Source organism: Xiphophorus hellerii, chromosome 22 (genome assembly GCF_003331165.1).
Source record: "Xiphophorus hellerii strain 12219 chromosome 22, Xiphophorus_hellerii-4.1, whole genome shotgun sequence".
NCBI lineage: Eukaryota > Metazoa > Chordata > Actinopteri > Cyprinodontiformes > Poeciliidae > Xiphophorus > Xiphophorus hellerii.
The window spans coordinates 6,660,742-6,680,802 of NC_045693.1; the positions used below are offsets into that span (position 1 = coordinate 6,660,742).

At 37.3% G+C, this 20,061-nt stretch overlaps 2 protein-coding genes across 2 annotated transcripts; one reads left to right on the forward strand and one right to left on the reverse strand.

Moving 5' to 3' along the window:
- Positions 1–979: 979 nt before the first annotated feature.
- Positions 980–11,338, forward strand: LOC116713143 (transmembrane protein 229b-like). The gene is made up of 2 exons (XM_032553146.1): positions 980–1,084; positions 9,744–11,338. Exons 1-2 carry the CDS (start codon positions 1,042–1,044, stop codon positions 10,229–10,231), a joined length of 531 nt encoding a protein of 176 aa, XP_032409037.1. The 5' UTR covers positions 980–1,041; the 3' UTR covers positions 10,232–11,338.
- Positions 11,214–19,962, reverse strand: haao (3-hydroxyanthranilate 3,4-dioxygenase). The gene is made up of 10 exons (XM_032553145.1): positions 18,677–19,962; positions 18,451–18,529; positions 17,102–17,185; positions 16,874–16,980; positions 16,256–16,345; positions 16,138–16,181; positions 15,895–16,040; positions 14,510–14,578; positions 14,333–14,415; positions 11,214–12,358 (listed from the first exon to the last, which is right to left on the reverse strand). Exons 1-10 carry the CDS (start codon positions 18,763–18,765, stop codon positions 12,286–12,288), a joined length of 864 nt encoding a protein of 287 aa, XP_032409036.1. The 5' UTR covers positions 18,766–19,962; the 3' UTR covers positions 11,214–12,285.
- Between the last annotated feature and the right edge of the window lie 99 nt (positions 19,963–20,061).

Genomic DNA, 20,061 nt, shown 5'->3' on the forward strand with positions numbered 1-20,061 from the left:
GGTAGTAGCACTGTGCCGCAAATGGTTGAAGACATTTAGACACGTTTGTAACATTTTTATTTATTTTTTTGCTGGAAGAAATACGCGGGATGCTAGCTACATTAGCCTCTTGGAGCCAATAAGGTGCAACTGTATCTGTACTTAACACATTTAATTAGCCATGACAGAGTCACAGAAGTGTTACAAAAATAGAATAGACTCATCATAGATCACTACATAACCTATAACCCATAATCATCAGTTTTCGGACACTTTACAGCATTCAATGAGAAAACTCTTCTTGTGAATTATTGACGCAAAAGCGATACCCGATGCGTCGCTGAGGGAACCTGCTCAAGCATCAATATATGACAAGTTGGGAGTGAGAATGTGTTAGAATATAAGAAATCAACAAGTTTAATCAGAACACATTCAGTAAAATAAGGACCTTTTTTTTTAAATGTTATGTTTACAGAAACTCCGACCTTGCATTATGACTGCATGTTCTCTGAATGACATACATCGGTAAGCATGTTTTCTATTGCTTCAGATAAGTGAATTTAATGTCAAGATGACCAGACAAACTAAAGAAAACTGGCACTTTATTCAACATCTAAAACATCAGCTAGTTCAAATTCAAACTGATCTATTTATTACACCAGTTTCTCTGACACTACCCTCCGCTGCAGCTCACTGATAACCCCTTTAGAGACGCTGAATTAAACAGAACTTTTTTGTGATACAGACACTGCCAAGTTTGCCTTTGAGAAACCCATCAATAAACGTGTTTGCACTCTTCCTCTATAGCTAAAAGCGAGCATTCATTCAGCCGTCATGGGATCAATATTGACGTTAATGTGCCCTCCACACAGCATTTTTCTCCTCAGGTTGGTCCGGGTTTCTCCTCCTCTCTTCACAACTGGACCCGGCCACAGAGACATCAGTGTCTGATAACATGGAGCGGCTTAATGTTTAGCTTAGAATCCACGCTCACACGCACATGCACACACAAGGGGAAGCAGAGGGATTATAAAGGCGCACAGATCTATACACCGGCCAGGGATGAAGGGCAGAAAAGTAGCAGTGGGAGGGAGAAGTGGTCGAGGTGAGAGTTATTACTTTTAATTGCATTTAATTAGCTTCAAAAACTGAAATTTCAAGCCTCAAATAAAATTCCTCACCTTATTTTCACTTGAATTGATCTTAATAATGCGATTTTATTACTAATGTTTTAATTTATCAGAAATAATACACACTTGTACGTGCCGTCGTGTTGATAATTTAAAGAGTTTGTTCGCACAGAGTGAAAGCTTGTTGAAGATCAGCCGTGTCTTTAATTTGCTAAGCAGGACTATTAGCTTGTTAATCCACATTAGAGGTGTGTTTCCTGTAAGCGGAAAACGAAGGAGGAGCATTATGCATGGAACAAAGTGCAGCAAAAACGATATTAACAAAACCTTATCATGTTTCAGAGTGCAATTTGTTACACACCTTAATTTTCCTCACGATAACAGAGAAAGGTTTAAGTAAGGTAGTAATATTAGTCACCACATACCCTCAAAATGAGTCATTATTTTTCCAGGATGAAGTGAGTAGATGACAAACTACTTCATTACCAACAAACAAAAAATGGCGTACATACATTTAGTTAAATCTTTAAACAAGTTGCACCAATTTGTAAGCATTGCCAAGCGACTAGCATAAATCCTGTTGGATGTTTAGCATCTTTTCTGGGTAGAATTGGTGAAATTCAATTAGCTTGATGGCACAGACACAATTTTTAACCTTAACATAAACGTTTTCAACAGTTTTGTTGTCTGGGCTTTATGTTTTACTCCTTTATTTACTCCAGAATCAGTTTGGATGTTTGTTTGGGATCATTGTACAGTTAGAAAACGCAACTGTCTCCAAGTTTCAACCATTTAGCTGTTAATTTCAGCTCAAATTGAAGACATTTGAGGTTTTTATTCATTACTCCATCCACTGACAGCAAGTCAGACCCATGGAAAGATGCAGCCCCCACTTTGCGTGGCAGTTGGGATTATTCCTTGGCTTGGCAGAATGACCATGACTTCTCCTCCAAATATCTATCTTGTAATCATGAATAATTATTTAGTCATTTTGACCAACTTGTCAACTTTTCTTAAGAAGTAATTGGCCTTACCCATTAAGGCAGCTTTTTTGGCATGTCACCTAGCAACACAAGCTGAGCTCCAGCACATTTGGTCAGCTGGTTTTACCGCTGTATTCACTGTACAATGGCTGCTGGAAAATCAAATGGTGTTTTTTTTGTAGACTTACTGTTCTGAAACCACTTGCTGTATTCTTGTTGGTTGTGCAGGAGGCCCCACTTCTGCTTTTCAAAGATGTACAGTTGTATAATTGGGCATCTGTTTGCAGCCATTTTCATTTGCGAGTGTAAATGTTGAGTTTGGGGGCGTGGCTGGCAGCAGCTTATTTTGATTTAAAGTGACAAAAGGTCCTAAAACAGCTCATAGGCAGAACTGAGCAGACTGAAATCTCATCATCTAAGAATAATTTTGTGAAAATGAAAATGTAATGAACCCGTTTTGTATAGGCCATAAACTTATTCTAACCTGATCAAGAAAGAATAATAGGCCACCTTGATGGAAATTTGCTAATTGGAGACAAATAATGAGCTATTTGTTCGCAATTATAAACTGAATGTTTGGATTAGAAAATGAAATGGCTTTCAAGCTAAAAAAAGAAAAATCACAGTAACAGTCAGGTAAAGTGGTGGCTGCATCGTTCTGTGGGCCTGTCTTGCCAAAAAACAGGCAAGAACATGTTTTTTACAGCCATTGTAAAACCCTTTTGTGCCCAAGTTTTTACTTCCTTTAAGCATCTTTAGATGTTGCTTCAGTGTTTCCTCATAATGTTCTGTCCTCATGATTCTATCTATTGCCCCAAAACAACCCTAGAGCATAATGCTGCCATCTCCATGTTAAACAGTCAGAATGGTGTTCTATTAATTTTTATTATTAATTAATTTCTTCGTCCCTCTGTGCATTTTCAAACATTAAACTGTTGTTTTTATGTTTCTTTTGATGTAACGGAGTGGCCTTTCAGCTCATGCTGATATTTGTTTCACTGTAGATGATAACACAGTTACCACGTTTTTGCTTTTGTTCCTGGGTTGATATTAACATTTTGAACCAGAACCCGTTTCCTGCCTGTGTGGAATGATGATGGTTGAACGTTCCCATCTTGTTTGTACTTGCACATAATTATTTGTTTTGATTAGCGGCATCTGGAAATTGCGCCCAATTCGAACCAGACTTATGCAAGTCCACAATACTCTTCCTGATATTTTGGCTGATTTATTTCCAATGATGTTACACAAGGAAGCATTGTGTTTCAGGCGTGTCTCTGATTAACTCAGATGTTTTCAATAAACGTCCCAAATTGCTTAACGACATAATAATCTCAGTGTTTATTAACTTTAAGAGAGCCTTAAAAGATGATCTCTCATTATTCTGGCATTTAGCAAATGGGAAAATGTTGGAATTTCTCGTTTTAATTGGCATAAAATGGGAAATGTTTATTCTGATATCACGTCAGATAGTGTGAAAAAATGCTCTTTTCTTTTTGTTGTGTATGTAAACTTCTGGTTTCAACTACATAAAAAGCAGAAAAGTAATTTATAGGAATTTATAGACATCTGTTCAAGATATTTGGATGTGTTAAAGTCTAGATTAAGAAACAAAACGCTTAAAAATTGTTTAAAAACAGCAAAGGAGCCACCAAGACTGAAGTTTTCACCAGTGTCAATAGCTATAGTGCTAACCAAGAAAGATGCCCATACTTTCTTCTCAATTGGTTTATTATCAGCACATGAATACTACTTTGCCTCTTGGATCCAAAGGAAACAGCAAAAATGTCCTCCAGGGGTGTTCAAAGTGGGGTCCAGGGGCCATTTTTGGCTCTCAGGATGATTGATCGCAGTTCAAAAAGCCTAAATTTGGTTGTTCAGTTTAGGCAAATGGTGAAGATACAAATTTAAAAACAACATTGTGGTGAGATTTGATAAAAAATAGATACTCTTCAAATGTATTAAAATGGAAAAATGGAAAATTCAAGGTGCAGCACAAAGTATGTATGAAGGTTTTTGCTTTTAATTTATTTTATTAGTAATAGGGACCAAAAGCATCCAGTTGCTTTTACTAAAACGCACATTTGAGAACGCCTATTTAATTAATTTGGTCAAATAAAAAAATTTGATTAAAATCTTGTTCCTGTTGCTAAAAAAGATACAGAAAAATTCACAATTTTAAAATATGACTTGCTGTTTTTCTTTTTAAATCAGGTAAGCCTGATTCACGCAACACTTGTCTACAAAAATCTGACTCCTTTGCTTATTTTACTAAAATATTGTGTGTTTAGTTTGTTGCTTATTTAATAGGTAAAAATAAAATATATATTAGTTTTTGTTATTATCAGTAAGAATAAAAATATTAAAAATTTTGTGGCCTTTATGCCAAGGTGTTTGGTAACCATTGGTTAACTTAGTTCCAATAAATTACGTCAATCTGTAAAATAAGAAAGTTTAGGTTGTTCCACTAGCTGAAAAAGTAGCGGTATTTTTCTTTTTACCATAACCTTATATTAAAATATGACTCAGCAGACGAGTCATATTGAGGGTTGGGAGTGAAACTGCAGCACCCATCCGTCATCCCGGTCCAGACGTCATAGAAAAGCTGAATGTGTTTGCTTCATGCTACTCGCTCATTCAGAGTGCATGTTCACCTGATTGTTTTACCTGAAAATCTTCACATTCAGTCTGAAAAGCTTTGTCACTTCTCATAAGTTCAGTCAGTGGAAACTGGAGCTTCAGGCTAAAGTAAAAGTCTTTCAGATAAAATCCTCTTACGCTTCAGCTAATGTTGACTAATGTGATCTACAATTTACTCCTTACACTATTATACATTTTTTATGCTACCTAGAGGGATTTCTCTTTAATTAAGAAGTCAACTATTACTGTACTGTAATACTTTGGCGATGTATTCAACCTGACTGTAACCAGATAAAATTAAAATGCCATTTTATATCAATGCAATTCAAGAATTAAATCTTTTTTACATGAAATTACAAATAAAGAGTAAATCAACAGAGAAGATGCACCTTTCATCTAGGCAAACTTTTCAATAACTCTTTTGCCAAACTTTAATGAATGAACCCAAGAATGAATTCATTTGCTGTTTTACATTGTAAAATGTTTTGATCTTTCTCAGTGATGAAACATTCCTCTGTGACTCAGCTTATCGCTGATCCTTATCACTGATGTTGTGATAAGGATTTTGAGCAATTACAGCGTCCTGTAGATCGTTGTCGTACCTCTACAGGCCGGGTATTTCCTGCAGCTGTGAGAAACTGTACAGAGACATCAGTTCAGTTTCAAGATCAACCTTTAAATCAAATCAGGGTTTTTTTGTGTGGCACATTTCAGCAACAAGGCATTTCAAGGTGCTTTGTTTCATAAAAAACACAAAAATATAAAGTCATAAAACACACAGTTAATTGATTAACATTTTTATTGGTGAAATAGTTATTTGCCAAACTGCATGCATGTTGGTTTCATCAAACGTAGCTTTTACAAACTAACACCCAGACTGGTGATCTAAATACCATTCACAAATGTTTTCCTTGGCGGAACACAGTCAACTGATTTAATCCCTTCAGGCGACTGCAAAACCCATCAATCCTGTCTAGGTGCAGCTTTATTTTTAATAACTTTTACCTATTGCCTAATAGGAATGCATTTTAAGTATTTCATAACTTGTGATATTTACAAATAAATAATAAACAATTCTGTGTTCTTGACTTACATCCACCGACTGGCTCCACTTCTCAACTTGTAGCAGATATATTTATATCATTTGAGTAATTTATTAGCAATTAACTTCATTCCAAAATCTGGTTAATGTGTTAATATTATTCAACTACAGTCAAGGTCAAGCTAGAGGACATTTTTTGCAGTGATCTGGTCCTAACAGGTTCTGAAATACTTTAAAAAGTTTTACATATTCCACCCTGTTGTTTTTTATCAAACACATTGTTACACTGAGGTGTGGAAGGAAAAACAATCAGCAAACTTGGCTGTACAACAATCAAAGCTGGTTTATTAGGTCTCCAGCGTCATAATACAGTTGGCAGCTTTCCCATCAGTCAGTGTCTACTACAGCCAGCAGTCCACCTATATACTGGTTATCCCCGCCTTCTCAATTTACCCCCAGCCAATCAAACTCCAGCCATCACTGCTCCCTCCATAAAAGAGCTGGGGTTTTTAGCAGGGTTCCAAGATGGCCACTACAAGGACACACCCAAAAGGTAGCAAGCATTTCACAAAGGATCATATACACACATGCTAGAATTCAAACATTACAGAAAGCCTTACTGCTTCTTAACACACATTAAGCCACATTGGAATGACTATTGCTCTATTTTCATTTAAGAGAGCGGGTAGCTACCATTTACTTCTAATCACTTTCAGTTGATTAACTTATTATCATCAATTTAATCAATTTTATAACTGCAGGAGTTTTCTATTGGATCGGAAAGACATCAGCTTTTTGAAGAAGGAACTGTTCCTGCCTATCAGCCTTGGTTGAGTTAGAACACAATTTCCAAACAATTAGATATTTCTACAGTGATATCATTATTTATAAAATAATGTTTTAAGGTCAGATGTGACCTATTACGCTTTCTTGAACAGGTTAGGATAGGTCTAAATGTTCATTACATTTTTTGCACAAAATCATCCTTAGATAATGAGATTTTAGTCTGGTCTGTTCTGCCTATGAGCTCTTTTAGGACGTCTTGTCACTTTAAATCCAAATAAACTGCTGCTGGTCACTGATTTGCGTATCGGCACATATAAATTACTGTATATGTATATACAATATGTGAATGGGTGTATGTATATATAAATGTATGAAGCCAGGAGGATTAACTGGCTCTTCTCCACTCAACCATCTAAAGTGTACTCTCAATGGCAGATTAATAACAATAGAGTAGACCCACCAATGCTGGAGACTGAACAATAATGGAAAGGCAAATGGGAAAGAGAGGCGTCCCACAACAGCAATGCACAGTGGCTAATCTTTCTACGAGATGACCACAGCAACCTTCCTGAGCAAGCCCCGGTAACTATCACAATGGCAGATGTCCAAGAAAGAGTCTCTGGTATAAAAACCTGGACAGCACCATGATCCATGCCTACTGGCTAAAGAAACTCACAGCCCTCCATGAGCAACAGGCAGCTCAAATAAACCAGATGCTACAAAATGGGACTTACCCTGAATGGTTAACTAAAAGGCACACAATCCAGTTCCAGAAGGATCCCTCAAAGGGCTCCGTCCCATCCAACTATCAGCCAATAATCTGTCTCTCTACAACATGGAAGCTCATGTCAGGCATCATAGAGGCTAAGATAAGCGGGCACATGGATAAATACATGAGCACGCCACAGAAGGGCATTGGCATAAATAGCAGAGGAGCCAAACACCAACTCTTTGTAGACCACACAGTCGCCCAAGACTGCAAAACCCGACACACCAACCTGTGCATGGCTTGGATTGATTACAAGAAAGCCTATGACTCAATGCCACACACTTGGATCATTGAATGCTTAGAGATGTACAGTACAGACCAAAAGTTTGGACACACCCTCTAATTCAATGGGTTTTCTTTATTTTCATGACTATTTATAAGGCAAGAAATCCCACTTATTAACCTGACAGGGCAGGACAGTTATAAGTACCTGGGAATACCACAAGCAAACGGCAACCTTGATGAGGTCACAAGGAAAGGAGCCACAGCCAAATACCTCCAATAAATAAGGCAAGTCCTGAATAGCCAGCTCAATGGCAAGACCAAGATCCGTGCAATAAACAGCTACGCCTTACCAGTAATCCGATACCCTGCAGGAATAATTAGCTGGCCAAAGGAGGAGATAAAGACTTCGGATGTTAAGACTCGGAAGCTACTAACCATGCATGGAGGGTTCCACCCAAAATCCAGCACCCTGAGACTGTACACGAGTCATAAGAAAGGCGGCAGAGGACTAGTGAATGTGAGAGCCACTGTCCAGGATGAAACATCCAAGATCCATAAATACATCAAGGACAAAGCCTCAACAGACGATGTGCTCAGTGAATGTCTCAGACAATGGGGAACAGAAGATGAGGTGCTGGAGGTACCATCATGGAGGACAAGCCCCTACATGGGATGTACCACCGACAAATAACTGAAGTGGCTGATATCAGAAAATCCTACCAATGGCTGGAAAAAACTGGACTCAAGGACAGCACAGAGGCCCTCATCCTGGCTGCACAGGAACAGGCCCTAAACACCAAAGCAACAGAAGCTCAGATCTACTACACCAGACAAGACCCAAGGTGTAGGTTGTGCAAGGAGGCCCCTGAGACAGTCCAGCACATAACAGCAGGGTGCAAGATGCTGGCAGGGAACGCGTACATGGAACGACATAACCAAGTGGCAGGCATAGTGTACAGAAACATCTGTGCAGAATATGGACTGGAAACCCCGAGATCAAAGTGGGGAACACCCCCAAAGGTGGTGGATAATGACCGAGCTAAGATCCTGTAGGACTTCCAGATCCAGACAGACAAAATGGTAATGGCGAACCAACCGGACATTGTGGTGGTGGATAAACAACAGAGGGAAGCAGTTGTGGTGGATGTAGCAATACCAAGTGATTGCAACATCTGGAAAAAGGAGCACGAGAAACTGGAGAAATACCAGGGCCTCAGAGAGGAACTGGAAAAGGCCTGGAAGGTGAAGACCACAGTGGTGCCTGTGCTCATCGGGGCCCTTGGGGCAGTCACCCCCAAACTGGAGCAGTGACTAAAGGAGCAGTGACCTAGGAACAACATCAGACATCTCAGCCCAGAAATGTGCAGTTCTAGGCACAGCCAAGATACTGCGCAGAACCCTCAAGCTCCCAGGCCTCTGGTAGTGGACCCAAGCTCAGAGGATGAGAGAGACCACCCGCGCAGGGTGAGAAGGAAATTATTTTTTATATATATATAAATCTAACTGATTAATATTGTAAATATCACCATATTTATGTTTATATTGTATATATTTCCTACATTGTTTGTACTGTTGGATCTGACTTTTAATCCAATTGTAAATATGTACAGTGACAAACAATAAATTGAATTGAATTGAATTGAAGGCTGTTGCCTTGCAGCAAGAAGGTCCTGGGTTCGATTCCCAGCCGGGGTCTTTCTGCATGGAGTTCGCATGTTCTCCCTGTGCATGCGTGGGTTCTCTCCGGGTACTCCGGCTTCCTCCCACAGTCCAAAAACATGACTGTCAGGTTAATTGGTCTCTCTCTCTAAATTCTCCGTAGGTGTGAGTGTGTGTGTGCATGGTTGTTTGTCCTATATGTCTCTGTGTTGCCCTGCGACAGACTGGCGACCTGTCCAGGGTGAACCCCGCCTCTCGCCCGAAACGTAGCTGGAGATAGGCACCAGCAACCCTCCCGACCCCATTAGGGACAAAGGGTGAACAGAAAATGGATGGATGGATGGATGAACCCTTAGGGATCAATAAAGTATATTCTCTTCTGTTTTGAGTTCAATCCATTTTCCAATTTACTATTTAAAAAGTGACTGAAAGTTCACAGTTGTCCTAAATTAAATCACAAAAATCTTTCCAAATAGACTTTCAAGACGAACTAGTTTCAGTTTATGTGTGTGTGTGTGTGTGTGTTGCAGGGACTGTTGTTGGAGATGAATCCCCAGCAGAGCCTGACAACCTCGGCCCCCTTCATCCTCTCTCAGCCTTGTTTCGTCTCTACGTTTACGCTCTGCACGGCTGCCTCTGTGAGGTGGCCTTCACCGCCGTGTACGACTGGTGCAGCACTCGAGACCAGAGGCTGCCGGGACACAGCAGCATCTGGGCCCTGCCCATGTACGGCTCCGCCATCTTCTGCATGGAGGCCCTGAGGGCCCGGCTGCTGGCCCAGAGCCGCTCCCTCCCTGTGAGGCTGGCAGTTTACACTTTATTCATTTACATGTGGGAGTTCAGCTGGGGCGTGGGGCTGAGCCTGCTGGGGGCCTGTCCGTGGGATTACTCAGCCCATCGCTACAATCTTCGAGGACTGGTGACTCTGGATTATGCCCCTGCCTGGGCTGTTGCTGGACTTATAGCAGAGCAGCATGTAATTAAGAATACGCTAAGGATAAGATTGAAAAACGGCTGATTTCATGGTTACCTTAAGTTATGTCTTTAGAAAATCACCCACGTGACATTTAATGTCATTTTTAGCTGGAACACAATGTTGGTGTATTTTTAACACTGTCATAATTAAAAAAAATTTAATATATATTTTTTTATCTCCAATCAAGTGCTAGGTAAGAATAACATTGAAAAAATGACAAATTTCATGATTATCTTAAACAATGTCCTTCCAAATTTACCCACATAACATTTCATGTAATTTTTTTGCAGAAACAACACAATGCTATTGTATTTTTAATGTTTAATAATTAAAAAGGTTCAGAATTTTAATCTCCAATTAACAATACGCTAAAAATAACATTGAAAAACGACTTATTTCATGATAATCTTAAACTATGTCCTTCCAAAATCACCCAACTTTTAGTAAACTTCAAGCAATCTCAGTTCCTGGTTGTGAACTTAAGTATAATAGAGTTAATTATGTATTTAGCCTAAAATTACATGTATTCTACCATGTTGTCTTCCATGTTTCTGTTTTATTTTGTTTTTATTTAATTTCTAAACTAAAGTAAACCTACACAACATTTGTTGTCTTTTTTCTTTCTTTTTTTTTTTGAAGAAACAACATAATTAAAAATTTCTGTATTTTTCCTGCTTCTATCTGCCTTATCTGGTCCTACTGGAGTAAAAAACTGTTTGGATTTTGTCCAGGGTGGGAATGTGTCTCAGCACGCCGCTTGGAGGAAAATGGTTGCATTTGCATGCTTATTAATTTTCAATATTTTCTTTAAAAAATCAGGATAGTTTGCACAATTTTTGGAAAATGAGAACCTGGCAACTATCTCACACCAGGGTTTTGTTCCTGGTGCACTTCAAAACTTGTGTTTTTGGATCTTTCCCATTCATTTTTCTGTCACGTAAGTTTCTCCCTGAGGTTTGATGATGAAGATAGTTTTCAACACACTTCCAGTATTTACCAAGAAAACAAGAACAGGCGGAAAAAATTATCTCATGTCATTTTATTCCTGTTAGCTTAAAAACTGACGGCAGTTTCAGAATCGAGTTCTTTCATTATCCTTAACCTCACTAAATAATAAAACTAAAATAAATTGGCATTATTTATTACCATTATTCAAAGCGCATTGAAGAAGTTGTTTTTCTTAGTAAACATACAGTATTTCTATAAGGATGTTTGTACAAAATTCACCCCAGAAGTCATTAACAACCCAAGTCCATGCATTAATTTAAGAATAATTAAGTAAAATAATACATAGGAAATGTGTTGGAGTACATAGAAAGTCAAGAAAAAACCCTCAAAAATCACTTTTTATCAGGTCTGACTAATATTAATTTAATAATAATTTACTCTGCAGTGATCGTCTATGAAACATTTTCTCATTACTCAACAAGCATGATGGGTCAAAGCAAGAAGCTCTTAAGAACTTCACAACCTCATTATTTCAAAACATATTTCTCTGAAACTTAATTTCAAAGAAATATCCACTCAACTGTAATTGCATAACTTACTGTGCAAAACTGCACTATTAAAGAAAACCCATGATAAATATATTTTAAAGTTTTCTACAGAGTATTTAGGGAAGCCAATGAAATATTAAAGAGAAGACAGGTTTGCAGGAGGATCTGGAGTGAATATCACTCCAAAAACACCAAAGAACAAGAAGATGTGAGGTTGTTTTTGAGCATAAAGTGCTAGGAAACGTCAGATAATTAAAGGAAGTATGACGGGAGGTATGTAGCTGCGTGTTTTTCATCAAAGAGCTGAAGATGAAACCCACATGAAAACTCTTTTTTGGTTGCAGGGAAAGAAAAAAGCTGGAGGCTTTTCTACTAATGCTGATAAAATTCAGTAAGTATGTTATTACTTTCTCCCTGTATCAGAGTAGAAATTGTGGAATGATTTGTTTTGGTCTCATTTTTATGTGTGGATTACTTGGTTTGCTACTGACCTCTGGTGTAAGTTTCATGTCAATGTCATTAAAAATACATGTTTTAATAAAAAAGTTAACACCTTTAATACTTCTATTTAAGTGAATTTTGAAGGTGTGTAGTTGACAATTAGGTTCTCTTCCGCTCTGGATTTTGCACGACAACCAAGGCCACAGTCCCCTCATTCCTCTGCCACTTGTACCTTCAAAGGAAACGTGAATTATATGTTTGTACCAGAATTTCTACCAGAATCATGCTAATTTTCCAAGAAGACAACATAACATGGCACATGCTCTCATTACTTATTTATCAGATATCAACCGCATATGCATTTTGCCTGCCTGGGGCATTCAGGTGTGTGCAACATAAAGCCAAGGAAACATCACAAAAGCTCATATTAGCACAAGTTCCTACTCATCAGTATCTGAGACGGTTCCAATGAATTTGTGGTTCGTCAGTGTGGTAAGAAATAATTTTAATTCTCAAGCACAAACAAATTGTGCTTGTTCTCGATTGTCTTCTTTTTAAATGGTTGGCACCAATGGGAACTGCTAATCTAATTCAATTTGGTGTTTATTATTTATTGTAAAAATAAATGTTGTACTTCAACAGGTCTTAGGTCGCAAACTAAATGTCAATGTATCTGAAAAATTAGAGGTGCTCCAATTTGTTCCTTCTGGAAAATCATCACCCTAGCTTACATAAAATCTCAAACTCAACAATGGAAAATAATTTTTTTCACATTTTTCATAATGGTTTAATGTAATTAAAGTCATTATCTTTGGAAAACGGCAAATTAGCACCAACAATTTTTGCCAACTGCCAAGCGTAGTGCTGGAGGGGAGATGACTTGGGGATGTTTTGCAGTCCAAGGATGTAAATTTGAGGATATATTTGTTTTAATTTGTAGTAGTACTACAGTCAAATTTAAAGGTTCTTTGATATTTCCAACATTCTCGTCTAAAACTGTGTTTTTCCATCTATTTGATGAGTTAAAAATATCTTGCAGAGGCTCTTGTAGGGATCAGGTGAACAGCACTGCTTCAATTCATTCCAGTTTATCTATGTTAAATCCATAGTTAGAGGCGCAAACACACAGAAAACAGCACAGAAAATAGAAGCAAAAACCTACAATCAACAAAACAAATACAAATGGAAAATGTTATAACAGCAGGAAAAAGAAGCAAAACGCACAAATGAGAGCAAGTATAAAAAGCTGGAAACTTGCGCCGCAAAAACAAGTGCTCCAGACCACTAGGGGGAGCTGTATGGTTTCAGGCCCCCAGGAGAGATTGGATGTCATAATTTCATAGGATTTATAGAAGAAAGTTGGAGGAAGAAACAAAAAGTCTGTTATGCTTTATGACTTTCTCAAACACACAATCTTTTACAATAATACAGAATTTATTTATGTTGGTAATATTACTTACTCCAGACTCCCCCTAGTGGTCTGGAGGACTTCTGTTTTGTGGAGCGAGTTTCTCATTTGTTTCCATCTCCTGTGGTTGCAGCATTTGTTTTGTTTATTGTAGGTTTTTGCTTCAGTTTTCTGTGATTCCAGCATATTTTTTGTAGTTTTTTTTTTTGTTACATTTGTTTTTTGTGTTTGTGTGGTTTGCCGTTTGCATCATTCATGTTTGCAGAGTATTTTGCCATTTGCAGTGCCTTTGTACCTGTTGGCCACCATATAATACATAATCACAGATTAAACTGCTAATATAATACAGTTTAATCTGTGATTATGTACATATAACTTAGTAATATTTCTACAATATCCAGAGAGTTGAAAGTACAGTTTCTCATTTTTCGACCAAAGATTATTGTGTCTAAATCCCAGATACATCATACATCAACCATCAGCAGATGGCTGCTCAGACTACCTGGTACTTCTGGAGGTTTATTCCTGTTAAAAAGTAGGCATTCCTTTCCACTGTCGCCACATACTTGATTGGACTGATGGAAAGTCGGTGATGGATAAGTTTTATACAAACTGCCTGACTTGAAAATCTAACTTAAAATCAGTTTTTGTGTTTTGTCCTAATTTCCACCCAATTAGCTAACACATTCTGTCAAAATCAGCATCAATGTCCATTTAAAGTTGTATCTATGTAATTCTGAGACCTGGAAAGCACCAGATAATTTGTATTTTTAATATTATTTATTGAAATTGACTCACTGGCTCTGTTCGGGGATGAGCAAACTAGCTCCTGAAGTCAAACTAAATGGCTGCTCCGCCATGGTCACTGTTGAAGATCCCTCCTGGGAGAGACAGAGAGAAGATGTGTTGGTAGGATTAGCTGTTAGGAGCTTATGGTGGTTATTAGAGGAGTTGGGACAGGAAGTGTGTACGTGCCATTTGCCAAATCCACAAATCAGTTTGCTGGACTGAGGTCTCTGTAAGTCCAGGTCCAAACACCATTACCTGTCAAAGACAAAGAAATAGAGAATCTTCTTTTATTCATTATTATTATTATTCTGTTTGTACAAATGCACTAGTCCAGACATCTTAGTTTGATTACCAGGAAGTCTAATACTTTGTTACCATTGAGATAGGATTTGTTGTTATATAACCAACCAAACATAAAACAAAAACATGAGACTTTAATCTTAAATAAATAAAATTTGTTTTGGTGAATCCAATATTCTGACCTGCAGAAACATGCCGCTTCTAGCACTCCCTCAAACATGCAGAGGAAGCACAAAAACTATAATTTGTCTGTAATTAGACACTTGCTTTCAATTTCTGAAAGTCAAGCTTTACAATGTAAAAGGCAGCTTTCAATTTGCAGGCTTTATAAATTTGATACGAGACAGAGAGGATAGACTTAGTTTATATTCACCCTATTTAGGCTTAGAGATAAAAACAATATATACAACTGAGTCCTAATTAGTGGTTTTAATTTATTACCGTTAGTAGTTTCTCGTTGCCACCATAAAAATATAATGTTTTATTCATTGAACTAATACCAATACTGACATAAATATGAATATATTTCATTGGAGTCTAATGTGAAAGACTAAAACAAAGGTATATACAATTGTGAAATAGAAATAAAATTCTATATGATTCAAAACATTTTTGACAAATTTAGTTATTAGCAGTAATCAGGCAACTTTTGAAGGGAGTTGAATGCTTTTTTTTAACTTTTTAGTTTTTTATTTGTACAAATTTTTTTTAATCATGTATCGACTTCACAATTGTAAGCCACTTTGTGATGGTCTTTCACATTAAACTCCAATGAAATATATTTATGTTTGTGGTTGTAATGTGACAAATTATGGGAAAGTTCCAGGGGTGTGAATACTTTTGCAAGCCGTTTTATCCAAACTGTTATTAGCAGGGATTTGACAGGCTTACATTATGATTCTGGAATAGCCTTTTCAATGCGCCAACCTCAATATATTGAAAATGTGCGCTAATCTGTGATTAAAAACCAGGTCTGAACCCAACCAATTTTAATGAAATATTACCAATTACCTACAAAAGTGTGGTTGTATTTTAGGCCAGAAATATCTCAGAAGCTTGTTGAGGCTACAAAACCCAAGAAAGTGGAGTTCAGCTTGCTAAGAGATATTTAACCAAATAAGAGTGAGGTTATTTGGATTTATTTGAGCTTGTATTTGACAAAGATTCAAACTTTGTGAACTCAATTCTTGTTTGTGTATGTATGCATTTTAATAAAACAATCTGCCTTTACAGAAAGCTCAAATGTTTACGTTATAGAGTGACACCTCTACCTCTGTCTCAAACTGAGCTCCAAAGATGTTGATGGGCCTGCCGTTGGCCAAAGATGGCCTCTGTTTGTTAAGCCAGTCCTTGAAGGAAAATGGTGTCATCACATTCATGGTGTTCATCTGGAACGGAGGCTCTCTGAAAACTTCATCTGTTCACCCGAAAACAAAAATGGCAGCAGTTTATTCTCTAGAAAAAGTTAGCAGTGTTCATATCAGAGATGTGGGAGTAGATAGCAGAAAGCTCACTTGGATCCGGTTTTCCCGTCTTGGCCTGGTTTGATGCCATGAATCTGTGAGTGATAGATCAACCGACATCATAAGCTTCAATGAATCCTGATGAAATAAAAGTGGAAATGTGTCTCACTCTTTGATAATTGGAACCAGTTGTGTCCCCAGATTCTCGCAGTAGAACCATCTCTCGAACAGGATGTCAGTGGTGTTGTCCACGTAGTACCTACAAGAAGCAACAGGTACTGGTGACACTGACGCACCTACAAACGCCCAACACTGTGAAAAACTAACTACGACAGGATGTGTCAAGTTGAACAAGCACTGCAAAAACACAAAACCTTACTGAGTAATTTTAGTCTAGTTTCTAGTGCAAATATCTTATTGCTTTTGAAATAAGACAAACTTACAAGTAACTTTTTAGCAAGATATAGAGGCTTGTTTTAAGCCTCTATATCTTAATATTGATGATAATTACTGATGAAAATGTACTTGTTCTATTGGCAGATAAATTCACTTATAACATGGGAAAATGTCTCGTTATTAGTTAAATATTCTATATCTTGCTAAAAAGTTACCTATGAGTTAGTCTTATTTCAAGTTTGCTAAAATCAGAAATTAGACCAAAATTACTTGGTAAGAGTTTGTTTTTTCAGTGTGCATACATATATTTGAGTGTGAATAATTTTGAGACTGTATTAGAAAAGCAGGAGTCGAAATGAGGGAAGAGGTGAGTGGAAGAAGAGAGGTGAACCTCAGGCAGTCAGTTTCAGTCAGTAGTCGCCTTCGCTCCACCACCAGTCCAACGGTGTTGGCCTTTCTCTGCGGAGAGTGGGGGATTCGAGCTGGGAGCAGAAACATCTAAAAGTGAAGAAAAAAATCACACAATGAGGCAAAGATTATATTTCAAGTGTGTTTTAATGCTCTACAAAGCGAAAAGACAGATTTCGGTTCCAGATGTTGGTGAAACGTCAGCGCTTACCTCTCCTTCTTTGATGTGTACGTCCTTGTGGATGCCATTCTCAATCACCTTCAGACACATGTCTCCCTTCAGCTGGAAAAACAACTATTTCAAACAGAAAAAGACAAGAAATGGGTTAAATGTCGTTTTTTAAAGGCTGCAGTTGCCCAATCTGGAGATTGTGCACTGAACATGAACACATCAGATTTGACCTTTCACATGCAAGAACTGCTTTCCTCCCCCTTCCCTCAGAATGTCCTTGCTAAACCTTTTAGATTTAGCCACTTATTCTACATAACTGACAATCTGAACTCTCCAAGATATGAATGTTAGTATACAAAAGAAATATTTGGTCTGATGGTTTATCCATGTATACTATAGAAATCTTTAAAATATCCTAAATATTTATTGATTAAACTCTGTGAACCTCTGTTTATTTATTGGAATGATTGTACTCAATCATGAGGCCGGAGTAATAAATTATTGACATTTTATTTATCTTTGAGAGTCAGAAGAATGTAAAGTTTTTATTATTTACTATCTAATGGGACATTTTCAATAGGTTTGAGCGATATGGATTTTTTTCATACCACATCCAATTAAAAAAAAAAAGAAATTACAAATGAAAGAAAAATATTTTTGCAAAATGGTTTTATTTCAATTATCCATTAACTGCAAGAATATAGTTACAATATTATCAGAATAAAGATGCAATTTTACCAAAGGAAGATCTTAAAATTAAGAGAAAAATCAATGGAATAATTGGTTATTAAAATAACTGCATTTCATCTTTGCTGCAAACTTATCCTTCCAGGGTCATTGAGTGAAAAGTAGGGTATACCTTGGTCAGGTCACAGTCCATTGCTAGACAACAACACAGACATAAGACAACCATTCACATTCTTAAGGACGATTTACAGGGGTGGATTAATCTAACAGTCATGTTTTTAGACTGGAGGAAGCTGGAGTACCCAGAGAGAATCCACACATACACAGAGAGAACATGCAAACTCTATGCAGAAAGGCCCCAGATCGGGATTTGATACCAGCTGCACCACTGTGCTGAATACAGCCAACCAAGAGGGACTGTTGAAATTTTCCAGTCTTCTCTGAGTTGTTTTTGGGAAATGTTACGAATTACGAATGAGTAAGTTTGCAAGTCTAGACAGCAAAGGATGCCACCAACAAGAAGGACCCAGTTAAAGATTATTAGGGACACTGTGCCAAAATACACACTCACAGCATTTCAGCTGCAAAGTGGAGTTTGCCCAGGTTCATGGAAGATAAGGTAATGACACGGGGAAAGGAGACGCTGAATCAGGCTGTGTGAAAACAGCTAAGGTTGTATTTATGTACTTTTTATTTCCTACCTCCTCCCCTTCCTCTATATGGTAATCCTTCCTGGTGTTTGGACCCCCAACAAACATGACGAGCAACTGGGAAAAGTGCCTGAGAAAAACAGAAATTGAAAGGAGTCATGTGGTTGCTGCATGTTCACACACAACATCTAACATGTCTGGTGTTAACGTCCCAAACAAATCAATCACTGCAACAGATTTTACTGGCTAAAAACAATCAGCAAAGCATGTTACTCACATCAGCTTGTTGCACACTGGTGGTAGAAAAGCATCTTGGTTTTCCGCTATCCACTTTTCCACATTGACCAGAGGAACTTGGCTGCTCATTTTTTTTCTAAATGACAAGCTTTGGATTTTGCAGCAGGAAACTATTTGACTATTTGCAAAATGCAGAAGTGGGACAAGTGGGAGTTAGACAGTGAGGGAGGAACCGTCCTGTTCTTTTTTTTTTTTGTACACCGGTGAAAGTTCACCAGTACTTTCGTAATCAGTAACACAATACTGCCTGCAGTAACTAAAGAGACTTACAGGAAAACTTTCCAATTATTTTAATCAAATCTAAAGTTTTTTTTCTGTCTTTATGTATAAAACGTGCTGTTTTTGATGTTTTTTTGGTTTTTAACTACTGGCTTACACAAATAAAAACAATATAACTTGGAATTTTTAAGATGTTAGATCATCTGAAAATGCAAATAAAACTTGTTGCTTTCTCACATTATCATAACCTATTGTGAGGATTATTTTTACACTTTGTCATAGGAAGAGATCTGATTTGAAGCAGATTTGAAGATGTCTAAATAGTCTTGCAGATCTCAAAAACGTTTGTCGTTAAGGACTAGAATCATCTTAGTGAGTTAAAAGTCTAGATAAATAGATATATTTTTATCTATTTATTTTTAAAAGTGTCTCCGGAAAACGTGTGAGCGCGTTTCACAATATTTTGCACACATATTGTTCAATAGTGGTAAAACGGTTGGCTGAAATAATTTCTCCACTGTCTCCACTAGAGGAAGCTGTTTTATACGGTATGCATTACTTCAGAGGCTTTTGTGAAAAACGTATTAAATATAAGGATGGATGGAAATAACAGCTTTATTCATAGACAATTAATGATATTACAAGACAGCAAAATTGTAGACAAAGTTCTACAATGAGAATACTACAGACAATAGCTCACTTTCTTATTTTAGAGTAAATTAAAACAACGGAACATATGATACACGGATTGATTAAATCTAAAAAAGCAATGAATTTGACATATTATGAATTAGAAATAAAGCTTTTTCTCGTTCAATACTTTTTAAATTTATATTATTAATGTAGTTATTACTGTTCAATCGTTTACATCACGGTTTGTTTCACTTTAAAAATGTAAATCTTTTACGTGAAAGTGGAAACTTTGGAGCCATGGAACAAATCTGTTTATCCGTAAAAAAAAATATAACAACTTAAATTTGTTTACACGAAAAACGACACTATTATTCAATAAATGACCGTTACGAGGGTTAAAATAGAGCTTTAAAAGCGTTTTTGAGAAAACAAAACATGCTAGTTACGTAACGGCGTCAGTCCCGACGTGATCACGTGATCTGTGGCCCTCGGTGAGGCGGTGCCTCTTGACGG

Coding starts and splice junctions, on each gene's coding strand:
- LOC116713143 (XM_032553146.1), top strand. CDS start 1,042: ATGAAGGGCAGAAAAGTAGCAGTGGGAGGGAGAAGTGGTCGAG. Junction 1,085..9,743: donor GGGAGGGAGAAGTGGTCGAG/GTGAGAGTTATT, acceptor TGTGTGTTGCAG/GGACTGTTGTTGGAGATGAA.
- haao (XM_032553145.1), bottom strand. CDS start 18,765: ATGAGCAGCCAAGTTCCTCTGGTCAATGTGGAAAAGTGGATAGCGGAA. Junction 17,186..18,450: donor ATATAGAGGAAGGGGAGGAG/GTAGGAAATAAA, acceptor TGTTTGAAATAG/TTGTTTTTCCAGCTGAAGGG. Junction 14,579..15,894: donor GAGCTCAGTTTGAGACAGAG/GTAGAGGTGTCA, acceptor TGTCTTTGACAG/GTAATGGTGTTTGGACCTGG.